Here is a 17091-nt window from a genome sequence, read left to right on the forward strand (position 1 = left end):
GAATCATAATGTTTAGCCCTCTACATCTAAACTTCTCTTCAACTGTAAAAAGAAAATCAGATGTAGAAATCCTGAAAAGACAAGACTTACAGATTTTTGGTTTAGTTCTTCACTGAGCGACTCAAAGTCTCTTGTCTTGTCTTCTACCTCTTGCGATTTCTGATCATAATTGACAGCAAGTTCCTCCAGGGCCTGCAGGACTTCTTTAACCTCCTCCTTAGAGGCATCATTCTCCATCTGTAAACGGGATAACTCAGCCTGCAAGTTATCCTGGTCTCGCCTAGTAGATACCAAAAGCTAAGGATAAAATGCAAATAAAAACAAAATTACTTGTTAATTACATTTGATAACTTTGAAATATTTTTCTCACTAGTTCTAAGAAAGTACAGTTGTGTACACTTAACATACATGTAGATGTTAGAGTGTATTCACTGTTGCAGTCATCACATTTGGGTTATCCTGCCAGAGGTAGCCCTCAGTCTGCCCGAATACCAGAGGCTTAGTATTTCTGCATCAGTTGCTGTTGCTCCAGGACTGAAGCCAGGTCGTCAGTGGTATAAAATCAGGCAGCCAATGCCATTACATCAGTTTTTCATGCCCTGTCAGGAGCCCCAAATAGGGAGCTGGTTATGGTGGAAGAACACCACCAGTAGAAAGTGAATACCAAAATATCCTTGTAAGGAGAGAGAGAGAGAGAGAGAGAAAGAAAAGGGGGATGGAAACTAGGACTGCAACAGTGAATACACTCAAACATCTACATTTATGGTAAGTGTACACAACTGTACTATGTTCTTCGTGTTTCGCTGTTGCAGTCATCACATTTGGGTCGATTCCCAAAGCTGAAGAAAAAGGTGGAGGCAGTCAAAAAGACTGGGGGCTGGCTAGGATGCCTTTCAAGACTGCGGTGGCAAAGCCTGCCCTGCATTTGGAGAAGATCGGCAGGTGGCAATGCTTGGTGAAAGTATGAACAGATGTCCATGTAGCCTCCAGGATGTCCCTGGTGGGGACCCCTCTGAGAAAAGCTGCAGAGGTGGAGGTTGCTCTGGTGGAATGGATCCTGGCTCCCTCTTGGGGTGGTTTCCCATGCTGTTTGTAGCCGAAATGGATGCAGTGTGCTATCCATTTGGAGATTGTTTGGATATGGCCTTGCCATCTGCTCCTGCAACAAAGCTAACTAGCAACTGATCAGTTTTTCTGAAATATTTAGTCCTGTCCAGGTAGAATCTGAGCTGTCTGTGCACATCTAGAGAGTAGAAAATCCTTTCCCCCTTGTTTTGTGGGTTAGGGAAAAAGGTGGGCAAATGAATGGATTGGTTGAGAGCCACACTGGACACCACTTTAGGCATGAAGGATGGGTTAGTCCTAAGGGAGACCCTGTCAGCATGGAAAATGATGAAGGGCTCTACAGCCATAAGTACTTGTAGCTCTGACACTCTTCTAGCTTAAGTGATGGCCAGAAGCAAGGCTGTCTTCCAAGAGAGAAATTTCAACTCTGCTGAAGCTGCAGGTTCAAAGAGGGGCAGGGTGAGCTTTTCCAGCACAAAGTTAAGGTCCCAAGCTGGGGTAGGAGCTCTTCTGGGTGGCCTTAAGTTGTTAGCCCCTTTTAGGAACTGTTTGGTGAGAGGGTGTGAGAAGAGAGGTGGCTCTGTGCTAAAATGAGCAGAGATGGCTGAGGCATGAATTTTAAGAGAAGAGAAGGATAGACCTCTGTTGTAGTAGGATCTGCCAGTTAATCCAGGATGAGAGGTAGGGAGGGCTGTGCAGTTCCGGCTCCCTTAGCCTGGATCCAGGTGCAAAACCTATTCGACTTGTCAGCATAAGATTTCCTAGTGCTGGGACGTCAGGCCTCACATATAACATCTAGAACTTGTTTGCTTAGGCTGGCAGCTTGAGGAGAGGTCAGGGAATAAGCCAGGCTGCCAGGTTGAGGGTCTGCAATTGGGGATGCATGAAAAAGAAGTTATGTCTTACCATAACGTTCCATCTGAGTTGTTGATCTTCTTCCAGTTATCACTGATGGACTCGGTTCAGAGCCCTCGGAACAGAGTCGGCCTTATACCAAGTTTGTATGCACCAAAAAACTCTAAGTTGCTACCCACAATGCCCTTTACTCAGTTACCTCAGATCAAGTTTGCATGCAACATACACAAGAAGAAACAAGTCAAAAGCCACCTCTGTGCAGAAACCCTAATACACCACAAAGACCGAGAAGATCTACCAGAAACCTTTGGAGGGGGTCAGTGGGAAAAGTGTAATGATTGGAAGAACAACAACTCCTCAGATGGAACATTATGGTAGGACTTAACTTCTTTATCTGAAGTTGTTAATCTTCTTCCTATTCATCACTGATAGGACTGAGTCCCCCAGCTACTTGGAGAATCTGGGTGGCCCTTATGGAAGGACATTCCTGAGAACCACTGAACAAAACGCCGCTCTTCCCCTGGAGATCAGATCCAATTTGTAATGCTTGATAAAGGTGTGGGGCTTGGCCCAAATGGCAGTTGCACAAATGTCATCCATGGAGGCCTAGAGTGGAAGGCAGCAAATGCTGCAATAGCCCTAGTTGAATGAGCTTTGATTTGGCCAGGCTTAGATCCCTCCGTAAGTGAATATGTGAAGGTAATGCAATCCCCGAGCCATTTAGACAAAGTAACTTTCAATACTGCACCTTCCATTCTAGGACCCGCAAAGGAGATGAAAAGCTGGTCTGACTTGCGAAAGGATTTAGTTCTGTCCAGATAGAAGCATACATGTCTATGAACATCCAAGGAATGTAGGCAGTATTCTCCCTTGTTAGAGTAATTGGGGAAGAACACAGGGAGCTCAATGGACTGGTTAATCGAACAGTCAGAAACCACTTTGGGGAGAAATGATGGGTTAGTTTGAAGCAATACTCTGTCCTTATGAAAGATCAGATAAGGGCTCTTGATACATAATGCTTGTAATTCAGAAATTCTTCTGGCTGAAGTTATAGCGACCAGAAATAAGGATTTCCATGACAGAAATTTTAGATCACATGTCGCAGCCAGCTCAAAAGGGGGCAGAGAAAGACTGCAAATCCCAGGAGATTCCATGCCTCCAGCGGCTGTCTGATGGGAGGCCTGTTGTGGAAAATACCCTTGAGGAAGGTCATGCAAAGGTGAGAGGAAATAAGCGGGACTCCATCTGATCCGTTATGGAAGTTGGAAACAGCTGCTAGATGGACTCGAATGGTGGAAGCTGAGGCCCCTTTGTTGAACAGTTCAGCCAGATAATGAAGAATAGTGGCTACGGGAGCTGAGAACGGGTCTAGCTTCTGATTATGTGACCAAATAGAGAACCTTTTCCATTTGTCCCTGTAAAGTTTCATAGTGGATGGTTTATGAGAGGCCAAGATAATATCATGTATGGGTGAAGAGCGGGTTTCCTGCCTGGCAACTAACGGAAGTGGAGAAACCAAGCTGTCAGCTTGGGAGTGGACGGCTTCGGGGGAGTCAGCCATTGTGGGTGAGATATGAGGTCCTGACAAGTGTCTAGGATCCAAGGAGGTTATAACAGATGAGGTTGAAGGAAGGGAAACCACACTTGACGAGGCCAGAATGGGGCAATGAGGATCACTTTGCTTCTCAACCAAATAGCTTTCCTTAGAACGAGGGGAATCAGAGGAATCGGAGGATAAGCCATAAAGGAGACCCGTGGGCCAATCGTGGATCAAAGCATCTCTCAGGGACTCCCTGAGGGGGAAAAGAGGGCAAAGTAGCTGCTGCACTTTGTGTTTGAGGGGGAGGCAAAAAGGTTACAGCATGGCTGGCTCCAATGGCCGAAAATGTCCGCCGCCACACTCTGGTTGAGAGACCACACGTGAGGATGGAGAAAGCATCGGCTCAGCCTGTCCACAATCACGTTGGAGCTCCCCAGGATATGCATTGCGATCAGAAAGTGGTTGGAAGCTATCGCCCACTGCCAGATTCTCATGGCTTTGTGACATAGGGGGTAGGATTTGGTCCCTCCCTGTTTATACACCAGACAATTGACATGTTGCCCGACTGGACAGCAATCGTTCCAGATGGAAGGAGCGGATCAAAAGCTTGCAATGCCAATAGCACCGCTCTTAATTCCAAGACACTGATATACAAGTTGACCTCTACATCGGACCATGTGCCTTGGACTGACTTTCCCTGGAAGTGGCCCCCCCACCCCATCAGGGAAGCATCCGTGGTCACAGTGGCTCTGGGCTGGGGAGACTGGAAAGGGCGACACCAAAGATTTTCGTCCGTACTCATTCACCAGAGGAGATTTTGTTTGCAAGTGTTGGTGATGAGAATCTGTGAGCTCAGGGGCTGAAGATTGGGTATCCACTGGGCCTGAAGGAGCAATTGTAGCAATCTCACGTGCAGTCTGGCAAAGGGAACAATAGGGATGGCTGCAGCCATAGATCCCAAGGCTTGGAGAACTTCCCTTGCAGACAACTTTCTTTGACAGAATATCACTTGAACTTCTGCCCTTAGTCTCTGAAGCCTGTGGAGAGGAAATGAGATCAGGCTTGAATGGGTGTTGAATATTGCCCCATGAATTCCAGTTGTTGTGAGGGTTGAAGGTTTGATTTATCCCAATGTATGGTGATGCCTAGTGACTCTGCTAGAACCAGGGTGTAGCAGAGGGCCCTGACAAGAAGACGCTTGGTGGAGGTGGAGAGGAGCCAATCGCCTAGGTACGGAAAAGTACAGTTTTGTACCTACCATAAATGTAGATGTTCGAGTGTTCAACCTGCTGCAGTCATCACACTTGGGTTATCCTGCCGTCAGGCGGTCCAGCAGTCAGCCTGAATTCCAAAGTCTTGGTCCGGCGTCGGTTGCTGTCGCTTCTTCCCTGACGTCAGTGCGCCAAGGGTATATAAGAGGCATCCAACGCCATTTTCTTCAGTTTTTCTTGCCCCAGATGTCAGGTGCCCCCAATAGGTAGGCAATATATATATATATATATATATATATATATATATATATATATATATATATATATATATATATATATATATATATATATATATATATATATATATACATATATATATATATATATATATATATATATATATATATATATATATATATATATATATATATATATATATATATATATATAAAAGTGGTGTGTGTGTATACATATATATATATATATATATATATATATATATATATATACACACACACTCACACATATAGCTATATAAAAATAAAACAAAACCCTTAGGCACAAGCAAATACACCACAGAGGTAGTATAGGATAGAGTGGTAGAGATAAGTACAGCTAGTTCAGAGGGGATGGAGGGAGGGTAACCTGGACTGCAGCAGGGTGAACACTTGAACATCTACATTTATGGTGGGTACAAAACTGTACTACGTTCATCGTTGTTACCGTGCTGCAGTCATCACACTTGGATTGAATCTCAAAGCTAAGGATGGGAGGTGGAGTCAGACAGGGTTAAGAAGGAGCTAGTAAGCCCTGCAAAACTGCAGTGGCAAAACCTGCTCTAGTCGTAGAGTATAGAGGTAAGTGATAGTGTTTGGTGAAGGTGTGCACTGAACCCCAAGCAGCAGATTCCAGAATGTCCTTGGTTGGCACTCCCCTGAGAAAGGCTGCTAATGTAGCTGTAGCCCTGGTGGAGTGGGACCTAATGTTAGCAGGTACTGGTTTCCCATGATGAATGTAGCAAAAACGTATGCAATGCCCTATCCATTTTGAAATGGCCTGTTTTGAGATAGATTTTCCTTGTGATCCTGTAGCATAGGCTACAAAAAGTTGGTCAGTTTTTCCTGAAAGCCTTAGTTTTATCCAAGTAGTAACGTAATTGCCTGTGAATGTCCAAAGAGTGCAGGAGTCTTTCTCCTTTGTTCTGGGGATTTGGGAAGAAGGTGGGCAAGTGAATGGTTTGGTTTAGGGCCACACTGGATACCACCTTTGGCATAAAGGAAGGATTAGTTCATAGAGAGACTCTGTCTTGATGAAAAATGATGAAAGGTTCCACTGCCATTAGTGCCTGTAGCTCTGAGACTCTTATTGCTGAGGTTATTGCTAGTAGTAGGGCAGTTTTCCATGAAAGAAATTTTAAGTCAGCTGAAAAAGCTGGTTCAAAGGGCGGCAGTGTAAGCTTTTCCAGAACAAAGTTGAGATCCCAAGTAGGTGGTTGGAGCTCTCCTTGGCAGTCTTAAGTTCTTAGCCCCTCTGAGGAACTGTCTAAGGAGTAGATGTGAGAATAAAGGAGGATCCGTCCTGTAATATGCTGAAATTGCTGAGGCGCGGATCTTCACAGATGAAAAAGAAAGTCCTTTGTGCAACATCTCAGTTAGATATTGTAGAATCGGAGGATGTTTGGATCAAGGGGGTTTAGGCCTTTAGCCTGGTTCCAGGCGCAAAATCTTTTCCATTTGTCTGAATCGGTTTTCCTGGTGCTGGGCCTCCTGGCCTCCAGAATGACATCCATAACAGCTTTGGATAAAGGTGCTGGCTGGTTGTTTAGGTAATTTGCCATGCAGCCAGGTTTAAAGTCTTGAGATGGCTGTGTAGAATCTGATGGTCTCGCTGGGTGAGCAGGTGAGGAATTTGTGGCAAAATCCATGGAGGGCCGTGGGCCATGTTCCTTAAAATTGGGTACCAATGCTGGCGTGGCCAGTCTGGTGCAACGAGCATCATTTGTGGCCCCTCTAATCTGACTTTCAGCAAGAGCTTTGCTAGAAGAGGTAGTGGAGGGAAGGCATACACTGTTAATGTTTTCCAACTGAATGAGAGGGCGTCCACTTTCCAAGCTACTGGATGGAAGGTCCTTGTGCAAAATTTTTGAAGTTGGTGGTTATGGGGGCTTGCAAACAGATCTATTTCTGGGCGCCCCCATTTTTGAGCTATCATTGCAAATACTTGTGGATCTAGTTTCCATTCGTGTGGATCCATGATGTTTTTGCTTAGGTCATCTGCCAATGTGTTTTTTTTTCCTGGCAGGAATTGTGCTTGTAATTGAACCTGGTAAGACAGTGCAGTGTACCACAAGGTCATTGCTTGCCTGCATAGAGGGTAAGAATGTGTGCCACCTTGCTTGTTTATGTACCACATGACTGTGGTATTGTCCGTCTTTATTATTAGTTGTCCTGGGTGTAGAAGGTCCTTGAAAGCTGTTAGGGCATTCTGTACTGCTAGCAATTCTTTTTGATTGATATGCAGATGCCTCTGATCTGTAGTCCATTTGCCCTGAATGCACTGCCCTGCCATGTGTGCTCCCCAGGCATAGTCCAATGCATCTGTTGTCATAGTTTGCCTGGCTGTGGGTAAGGTGAAAGGCTGACCCCTGTTGAGGTGACATGCCTGTGCCCACCATAGAAACTCCTGCTTGAAGGCAGGGAATGAGTGGTATCATTGTTTCCAAACTGTGGCTGTGCTGAGTCCATACACTTTTCAGGTACCATTGTAATTTCCTCATATGCAGTTTTACAAATGGTATTAGTAGTATGCAAGATGACATGAATCCCAAGGCCTACAGAATTTTTCTTGCAGGGAGTTGGGTCTTTGTTTACATTATTTTGAAATATTGAAACAGCGGTCGTTGCTTGTCTGGTGTGAGATAAGCCATCTGGGCCGTTGTATTCAAGCTGGCACCCAGGAATATTATGTTTTGTGAGGGCACTAGTTTTGATTTATTTTCGTTTACTGTGTACTCTAGGCAGCTTAGAAGGTGTTTGACAAATGCCAGATGCTTTAAAAGAATGTCCTTGTTTTCTGCTTGAATAAGGCAGTCGTCCAGGTATGGGTATATTTGAATTACTCTTTGTCTGCAGTATGCAATTACTGGTGCCAGGCATTTTGTGAAGACCCTGGGCGCAGTAGATAAGCCAAAGGGCAGTGCAGAGAATTGATAAAGCGTTAAACCTGCAATGAAGCGGAGGTATCTTCTGCAATTTTGTCTTATAGGGACATGCAGGTATGCCTCCTTGAGGTCCAAAGTGACTAGCCAAGCATTCTTGCCCAGCATGGGAAGAAGCTGCTGTAGTGTCAGCATCTTGAATTTTGATACTTGCAGATAGGTGTTGAGAATTGAAAGATCCAGAATGGGCCTCCATGCTTTGTCCTTTCTTGGGACTAGGAAGAGTCGAGTAAAATCCTTGTCCTTGCTCCTGTGTAGGTACCTGTTGAATGGCTCTCATGTTCATGAGAGCTGTAATTTGTTTTTGTGCCTCTGCCCATTGATTTGGTGGCAGGTTTGACATTCTTTTGATCCTTGGTAAGGTATGAAAGTGGAATCTGTATCCTTGAGAGACAATGTTTAGTACCCATTTGTCTTTTGTGATGATGTGCCAGTTGTCTGCAAAAAATGCTAGTTTTCCTCCCAAGGGAGTTGCCAGGAGAGATTTGCTTGGTAGATTGAGGATAGAGTCATTGTGTTTGTCTTCTGCTAGCTTGGGGCCTGTCTTCTCCTCCTCTCTGGGTAGCGGAACCCCATTGGTGAGGTTTGTAAGGGCCCTGTGACTGACCTCTGCCCCTTGGACGTCTATTTTTGCCCCTCTGTGATTTGTCTGAAGCTGGAAAGGACCAGTTTTTTGTTGGCCAGTTTCTGCTGAAACGAGGGCGTTGTTCCTGCAAAAAATCCTTGACAGTTTGCATAGACTTTACCTTATCCTCCATTTTCTTTAAAACCTCTTCTGCTTTGACATCAAATAATACATCCTGCTGTAAAGGTGGATCCAATAATTTTGCTTTAACATGTTCAGGAAGGGTTTGTTCTTTTAACCAAGCATGTCTACGAATGACAGAGCCAAAAAAGCTGCTCTACAAGAAGCTTCCAATGAATCAAATCCGCATTGTAAAGTATGTTTGCCCACCTGTTCAGCTGCATGCAACAGATCCTGCATTTCTTTGAATTCAGGCTGTTCTGAATGTGTGCTCATTTTTTGTTTTAACTGAGACATTAGGAATTGTTGATATTTTCACTTGTGAAAATGGCAATTTAATGCTCTCATAGCCAGAGTAGCTGAGGTGTATATTTTCTTTCCCCATCTATCTAGGGCTCTGGAATCCCTTTCAGAGGGCACAGGGTTTTTAGCCATAGAAGCTTTTGCTCCCTTAGGACCCTGAGAAATTGTTTCTGGGTTAGCTACAGAGCTTTTATAAAGGAATTTGTGCGAGTCATGTACTCTGTAGTATCTGTCTGGTTTGGCTGGAGCAGGAGGAAGAGTGTCTGGATTTAAACTAGACTCCAAGTAAACATCATCCACAATATCTAGAACAGGAGGGATAGCAAGAGGTCTGTGCTGGGGTAGTAAAAGGAACTCTCGGAGCCTTTTCTTAGAATCAGAGTAATCCTGGCCTTCCCAGTGGAAATGCTCCCCCTCATGGTATGTACGGTTTCTCCAAAGTAGTAATCTTCAGGGGGAGATGCTGAGGAAATAGAGTCTTCAGCATTAGAATCTTCATAAGGTGGAAAAGTGTAATCCTGTTCCTCAAAAGAATCTGAGGAGAGAGAAACCTGGTCAGAGGATGCACAATCCTCCACTTGTCTTGGTCTTTTATCAGGAGGGGGATGAGAACCCCTGATAAGGGTAATCAAATCTTCAGCCATCTTAAGTATCTGTTTCTTAGGCATGGGGCCTTGAACTGTAGACTGATGTACAGTTTTCTTTGGTTTTAAAGGAGTTTTAAGTTTAGCACAAGATTTAATGGTGAGTGTAGTCGGTCTAAAGACACCTTCTGCAACCAATGGTGTTTCCGTTGCACCGGTGTCGGTAGATGGCTGCGTCGGCCTAGTAGCCTCCACTTGGTAATCCGCAGCTGTCTGGGGTTCCAGTTCTGCGGTCGTCAGGGGCTGTGTAGGTGCCTCACTGAAAACCGGAGAACCGGCGACAGGCCCAGCTGAGACCTCGGTGTCTGGCTTATTCCTAGGCTGCCTGTCCTTATCCTTGCTTTTTTTATGAATGGCGGTTGTCGGCTGCTCCGATGGCATGATATAATTAAATTTCCTACCAAAGTAATGCCGTGCGAAGTCAAAATGGCGTTTGATAGTTCGTTTATTAAACCTAGCGCAAAACCGACAACCTGTGACGTCGTGGTCTGGGCCTAGGCAAGGAATGCAATAGGAATGGAAGTCCTTATGAGGTATTTGCTTCCCACAAAAAATGCAATTGTTAACTTTTGCTGACATCGGACTGAGGCAAGAAAATGTTCCCCAACGGGATACTTAGCTTTATTGAAGACTTTGGACTGAAATTCAAATCGAAAATCTCAGGTGTCGGCCGACCGGCACTTGCAAACTGCTTCTGCTTCGGGCACGGCATGGCAAGAAAGACTGAAGAAAATGGCGCTGGATGCCTCTTGTATTCCCCTGGCGCACTGACGTCAGGGAAGAAGCGACAGCAACTGACGCCAGACCAAGACTTTGTAATTCGGGCCGACTGCGGGACCGCCTGACGGCAGGATAACCCAAGTGTGATGACTGCAGCAGAGTAACACGATGAACATCACCTGGAATCCCAGAAGTCTCAGATAAGCTGTTACCACCTGCAAGACATTTCGTGAACACTCTGGGGGCCATCGAAAGACCGGTCTCTGAATTGGCAGTGATTGGCTCCCAACCGGAAGCGAAGGAGGCTCATGGAGCACTTGTCCATCTTGATATGGTAATATGCATCCCGGAGATCTAATGAGCACATCCACACACCCTTCCGAAGAAAGCAGAGGATGGAATCGTGACCATGAGAAATTTGGTCTGAACTACCAATTTGTTTAGTTGGCCGAGATCCAGAATAGGCCCCAGTCCCATTTTCTTTGGCACCAAAAAGAATCTTGAGTAGAACCCTGATCCGCACTGATCTGGGGGGACCTGTTGGATGGCTTGTTTTTGACAAAGCTTTCGTGTTTCAGAAGCTGCCTCCTCCCTTTGACTGGGTGGAACATCGGGAAGGGATTTTGGAGGTCTTGGATAAGCTATTAGGGGAATATGGCAGCCTCTGCACCCACTGACCATTTTTAATGGAGAGCCTGGCAGCTTGGTGCAGAGAAAAACGTGCCCAGACTGCTTCCAGAGGAAAGCAATTGCGCAGCCCCTCAGGGGCGCTGATACCGTCTACCCAAGAAGGAATCACTGGAGCCCTGGTTCCGGGGACCTCCTCTGCCCCAAAAGGGATGTCTTCCATTATTGGAACCACCTCTGCCTCTGGAGGAGTCCTCACCACGTGCGTCCCGGAAAGGACCTTGAGACATCTTGTGCCACATCTTCCCTCTCCTCTGATTCCTGGAGAAGGAACGCTGAGGTTTGGAAACGTGTAGGCCAACAGCAGACAAGGTCTTCCCATCTTGCACGTACCTGGCTAATGTATCCTTGACCTTAGCACTGAACAGAGCTGATGGCTCGATAGGGGCATTTAGAAAGGAAGACTTGAAGGAGTTTGCAAGGTCACGAATGCGCATCCAGACATGGCGTCTCATGACTATGCCTGCACCCACAGCTCAAGCTGCTCCTCTGGTTGCATGTGACAACAACCTCATGGATGAACTGGATATTGACTATAGGTTGGCAAGTTGGGAAGCAACTTTATCTCGTGCTCCATCTGATACTTGGCCCACGAAGGTTCCGGAGAGTTCGGAGATAAGATCTCCCTGGAGCCTCATAAAATCTGCCAAAAAGTTAAGAAACCTAACTGCAAAGGTCGCTGACGCAAAAACTTGCTTCCTTAACTTGTCCACTGCCCGGGACTTTCTGTTGGGTGGGTGAACTCCAGGACTCTCTTCAGTAAGGTCCTTTTTTGTGGCTGCCGCCGCCCACCACCATAGCGTCCACTGGCAAACCTCTAGACCAATGGGGGGTTGATCCTATGAAGGGGAGAGTACCCTGTCTGATCTCCTGGGGATGGCCTTAAAGGAGTCCAGGTTTTTCCATGCCCATTGCACAATGAGCTTAACCAACTCATTGGTGGCGGGGGGGGGGGTGTCAGCCAAAAAGTAGAGGGCAGAAAGCGAAAGACCTGCAGGAATATGGATTACTCTGAGGAAGGGTTGGAGAGCTTCCAGTCAGCCCTCTGTTTCAAGATTTCCATGATGTCTCCAGAGACATCGTCAGGGGGGTGACCGTGGGGACCCTTCCCCCTCATCGTAGTCCATATCTTCCATGAGGGAATCCTCTGGGGAGTCCATGTGTTTCCTCTTACACACCCGTTTCTGAGGGGATTCTTTGGTGGGAGCATCCAAAGAAGACTCAGAAAGGGAAATACCCTGAGAAGGGGTTTCCTGGGCCTTGTGTTCTCGGAGTCCTGGGGGGGAGGCCTTTAACAGCTGCGTCTCCGAAGGAAAGTACAGTTTTGTACCTACCATAAATGTAGATGTCCGATAGATATGCAACTGCAGTCCTGACATATGGGTTGTCCTGCCTCAGGCAGCCCTTCGGTCGGCCGGATTCCAAAGTCTGGGTCCGGCGTCGGCTGATGTCGCCTCTTCCCCGACGTCAGAGCGGCTGGGGTATAAAAGCATCAGCCGACTCCCCTTCTTCAGTGTTTCTTGCCCCAGATGCCAGGTGCCCTCCAAGGAAGGCTAAATTTAGAGAATGGATAAAAATTCCAGACATGCACAACAGTAATAAACAGATACACCATAACAGATATCCCCAGCTAATTAGAAAAAGGGGGAGTGGACCCAAAAAAGTGAATTACAGAGGGGTAGGAGTGAGGGAAAACCTGACTGCAGTTGCATATCTATCGGACATCTACATTTATGGTAGGTACAAAACTGTACTATGTCCTTCAAGAATGCAACTGCAGTCCTGACATATGGGTTGAATACCATAGCCAAGCTGGGGGTGGTAGGATCAAAGATAAGGATGGTGTAGCTAAAATGCCCTGCAGGACTGCAGAAGCAAAGCTTGCTCGGGATCTGGAATATAAAGGCTGGTTGTAATGTTTGGAAAATGTATGCACGGAGCTCCATGTAGCAGCTTCTAGAATGTCCTTTGTAGCCACCCCTCTTAGAAAGGCTGTGGAGGTGGCTGTAGCTCTTGTGGAGTGTGGCCTGATATTGGCTGGCACACCTTTTCCATGGAAAGAGTAGCAGAATCTGATGCAGTTTCCAATCCATTTTGAAATTGTTTGTTTGGAAATTGCCTTTCCTTGTACTCCAGCAGCGTAAGCTACAAATAGTTGGTCAGACTTTCTGTTGGCCTTTGTTCTGTCCAAGTAGTAGCGCAATTGTCTGTGTATGTCCAAAGTGTGCAGAAGCTTTTCTCCTTTATTTTGAGGATTGGGAAAGAAAGTAGGCAGGTGAATTGCTTGATTTAGAGAAACCCTGGATATCACTTTTGGCATGAATGAAGGACTGGTTCTTAAAGAGACTCTGTCCTGATGGAAAATGAGAAATGGAGGTACTGCCATGAAGGCCTGTATCTCCGAGACTCTTCTTGCTGAAGTAATTGCCAACAGGAAAACTGTTTTCCAGGAGAGAAATTGCAATTCTGAAGATGCTGCTGGCTCAAAAGGAGGAAGAGTTAATTTTTCCAAGATGAAGTTGAGGTCCCATGCAGGCGCTGGTGGTTTTCTTGGAGGTTTGATATTCTTTATCACTCTTAGAAACTGTCTTAGCAAAGGATGTGAAAACACAGGTGGATCACAGTTGTATTTTGCTGAAATTGCTGAAGCGTGTATTTTTATGGAAGAATATGAAAGGCCGTTGTGAAGCATTTCTACCAAGTATTCTAGTATCTGTGGGATGCTCATTACTGATGCATCCTGACCCTTGTTGGCATTCCAGATGTTGAATCTCTTCCATTTGGCAGAATAAGTTTTTCTGGTGGAAGGCCTGCGTGCTTCCAGTAAGATCTCTTGAACTTTTTTGGAGAGAGAGATATGGGGAGAAGTCATGGAACCCTCCAAGCTGTCAGTTGCAATGTTTGCAGGTTGGGATGATCAGTCCTGTAATTGTGCTGAGTTATAAGCAGAGGCCATTGAGGCAGGGGCCACGGCTTGGTGCGAGTTATGCTCCTTCGTAATGGATACCAGTGCTGTCTTGGCCAGTCTGGAGCTATCAAAATGCCTTTTCGGTTGTTCTGCTTTGATCTTCAGTAACACCTTGGTCATTAATGGTAGAGGTGGGAATGCATAGATTGTTAGAGAATTCCAGCTGAAGGAGAGAGCATCCATTCTCCAGGCTTGTGGATGGTGTGTCCTTGAGCAGAACTTCTTCAGATGATGATTGAGGTGTGAGGCAAAGAGATCTATGTCCGGCCTTCCCCATGCATGAGTTATTTGTGAAAAAATGTCTGGATGCAACATCCATTCGTGCGGGTCCATAATGTTTCTGCTTAGACTGTCCACCAGAACATTGTCCTTGCCTGGAACAAACTGGGATTGCAACTGTATGTTCAGTTTCAGGGACATTTCCCAAAGAGTCATTGTTAGTCTGCAGAGGGGGTAAGAATGGGTGCCTCCCTGTTTGTTTATGTACCACGTAACAGTGGTGTTGTCTGTCTTTATTAGCAGATGACCTTGCTGAAGAAATTTTTTGAAGGCCTTGATTGCATGAATCACTGCCAACATCTCTTTTTGATTGATGTGCAGATGCAATCCCCGGGGTGCCCATTGCCCTTGAATGCATCTGCCCTCCATGTGCGCCCCCCCATCCATGATCTGAGGCGTCTGTTGTAATGGTTTGGCTTGCTTGAGGTTTGTTGAAAGACATGCCTTGGTTTAGCTGGCTTGCTTGTGCCCACCACAAAAATTCCTTTTGTAGACATGGAATGAGTGGAATAATTGCTTCTAAGTTGTGGCTGTGTTGAGACCATAAACTTTTTAGGTACCATTGTAGTTTTCTCATGTGTAGTCTTGCCAGTGGAATCAGAAGAATGCAAGATGCCATGAAACACAGGGCCTGCAGGATCTTCCTTGCAGTCATCTGGGTGTGCTTTGCTAGGCTTTTGAAGTAATCTGGTAATTGTTCTTGTTTTTCTTCTGTGAGGAAAGCCATTTGTGAGTTTGTGTCCAGTTTGGCTCCTAGAAAAATTATTTGTTGGGATGGCAGTAGTCTTGATTTTTGAATGTTGACTGTGTATCCCAAAGCCTGTAGTAAGTGAATGACATAGTCCAAGTTTCTTATCAAGGCTTGCTTGCTGTCCGCTTGTACAAGGCAGTCATCCAGGTAAGGATATATTTGTATCCCCTGAAGTCTGCAATGTGCAATTACTGATGCCAGGCATTTCGTGAATACTCTGGGCGCAGTACATAAGCCAAAAGGCAATGCTGAGAATTGATAATGCTCTGACCCTGCAAGAAATCTGAGGTATCTTCTGCAGCTGTGTCTGATTGGGACATGCAGGTATGCCTCCTTGAGGTCCAGAGTAACCAGCCAAGACCCCTTGCCCAGCATGGGAAGAAGTTGCTGTAACGTCAGCATTTTGAATTTTGGCACAATGAGAAAAGTGTTTAGAGCGGACAAGTCCAGTATAGGCCTCCATTGCTTTTCTTTTCTTGGAACAAGGAACAGTCTTGAGTAGAATCCCTGGCCTTGTTCTTGAGGAGGAACCTTTTCTATTGCTTTGATTTGTAGCAGCTTTGAAACTTGTATGAGTGCCTCTGCCCTTTGATTTTGTGGCAGGTTTGGCATGCCTTGTCTTGTTGGTAAGGTATGGAAGTGGAACCTGTAACCTTTGTCTATTATGTCCAAAATCCATTTGTCCTTGGTAAAAACGTGCCAATTTTTTGAAAATAAAGATAATTTTCCGCCTAAAGGTGCTTCTCTTTGAGCCTTGGTCGGCGGTGTCAAAGTCAAGTCATTGTGATTGTCCCTGTGGAGCAGTAGAAGTTCCTGCGCCACTTCTCTGATTAGTTGGTTGCCATTGGCGGCCCCTGTAGGAGCCTCGGTATTGCCCTCTACCTCGAGCACGCCTGTTTTTTCCCCTTTGGAACTTGCCAGTGTCTGGAAAGGACCAATTCTTCGAAGGCCAATTCCTGCTGAACCTTGGTGGCTGAACCTGGAGGAAATCTTTGACTATTTGTACTGATTTAGCCTTTTCCTCAATTGATTTCAACACACCCTGTGCATTAGCACCAAATAGCTTGTGTTTTTCCAGAGGTGCATCTAGAAGCTTTACTTTAACATGATCTGGCAATGCCTGTTCTTTCAACCAAGCATGTCTACGTATGACGGCCCCTGTCATAGCTGCCCTACATGAAGCTTCCAATGCATCATAACCACACTGAAGAAAATGATTGCTAACCTGCTGAGTATTATGAACCAAATCCTGCAAAGCCTTTCTATCTAAAGGCTCAGGAGAGGCTAACTTTTCTGCAAATCATCCATCAAGAAATCCTGATACTGAAACATATGAAAAAGACAGTTAAGTGCCCTCATGGCAAGGGTGGTTGAGGTATAAACTTTTTTACCCCACCTCTCCAGGGACCTAGATTCCTGTCTGCGGCAAAGGATTTTTGGCCGTGGAAGTGGCCACTCCTTTGGGCCCCTGAGAAATAGTTTCTAGATCAACAGAGTGGGCCTTAAAGAGATGTTTATGAGTTTCAGGAACCCTGTAATATCTGTCTGGCTTGACAGGAGCAGGAGGGAGAGAATCAGGAGAAGTACTTGAGTCTGAGTACACATCATCCAATACATCTAACACTGGGGGTATTGCTAAAGGCCTGTGCTGGGGTAACTTAAGGAAAGTCCGAAGCCTTTTCCTGGAGTCGGAGAAATCCTGGCCCTGCCACTGAAAATGCTCTCTCACGGAGTGAAGAATTTCCCCGAAAGAAAAATCCTTAGGAGGAGAGGCAGAGGGAATGGATTCATCAGCATCAGAATCCTCGTAGGCCGGGAAGGATTCTTCCTGGGAATCTGAATGGCCTGACTCACCAGAGGCTTCATCTGAGGAAAGGGTATCTGCCTGCTCAACCCTAGGCCTTTTGTCTGAAGGCGGTTGAGAACCTCTGTCTGCATGAACCTGAGCGCCCCTGATTAAAGAAATTAGATCTGCAGCTAAAGTCATGATCTGTTTATCAGAAGTGGGACCCTGTGAAAAAGATTTAGGAGGGTGAGACTTAGCCTGGCTGGCAGTCGTAGCACGTGTGTAGGCCTTGATGGACATAGACACAGGAGGCCTAGCTG

The 17091-nt window shown here is 45.8% G+C and overlaps 1 protein-coding gene across 1 annotated transcript in view; it reads right to left on the reverse strand.

Moving 5' to 3' along the window:
- Positions 1-17091, reverse strand: part of KIF5B (kinesin family member 5B) — a 2669048-nt gene that overhangs the window by 1144457 nt on the left and 1507500 nt on the right. Inside the window, exon 14 of the mRNA XM_044066703.1 lies at positions 91-297. Coding sequence (XP_043922638.1) covers positions 91-297 — 207 coding nt within the window. The remainder of the gene's footprint in view (positions 1-90; positions 298-17091) is intronic.

This window comes from Protopterus annectens, chromosome 3.part1 (genome assembly GCF_019279795.1).
Source record: "Protopterus annectens isolate FY-2018-M chromosome 3.part1, PAN1.0, whole genome shotgun sequence".
In the NCBI taxonomy this organism is placed as follows: Eukaryota; Metazoa; Chordata; order Ceratodontiformes; family Protopteridae; genus Protopterus; species Protopterus annectens.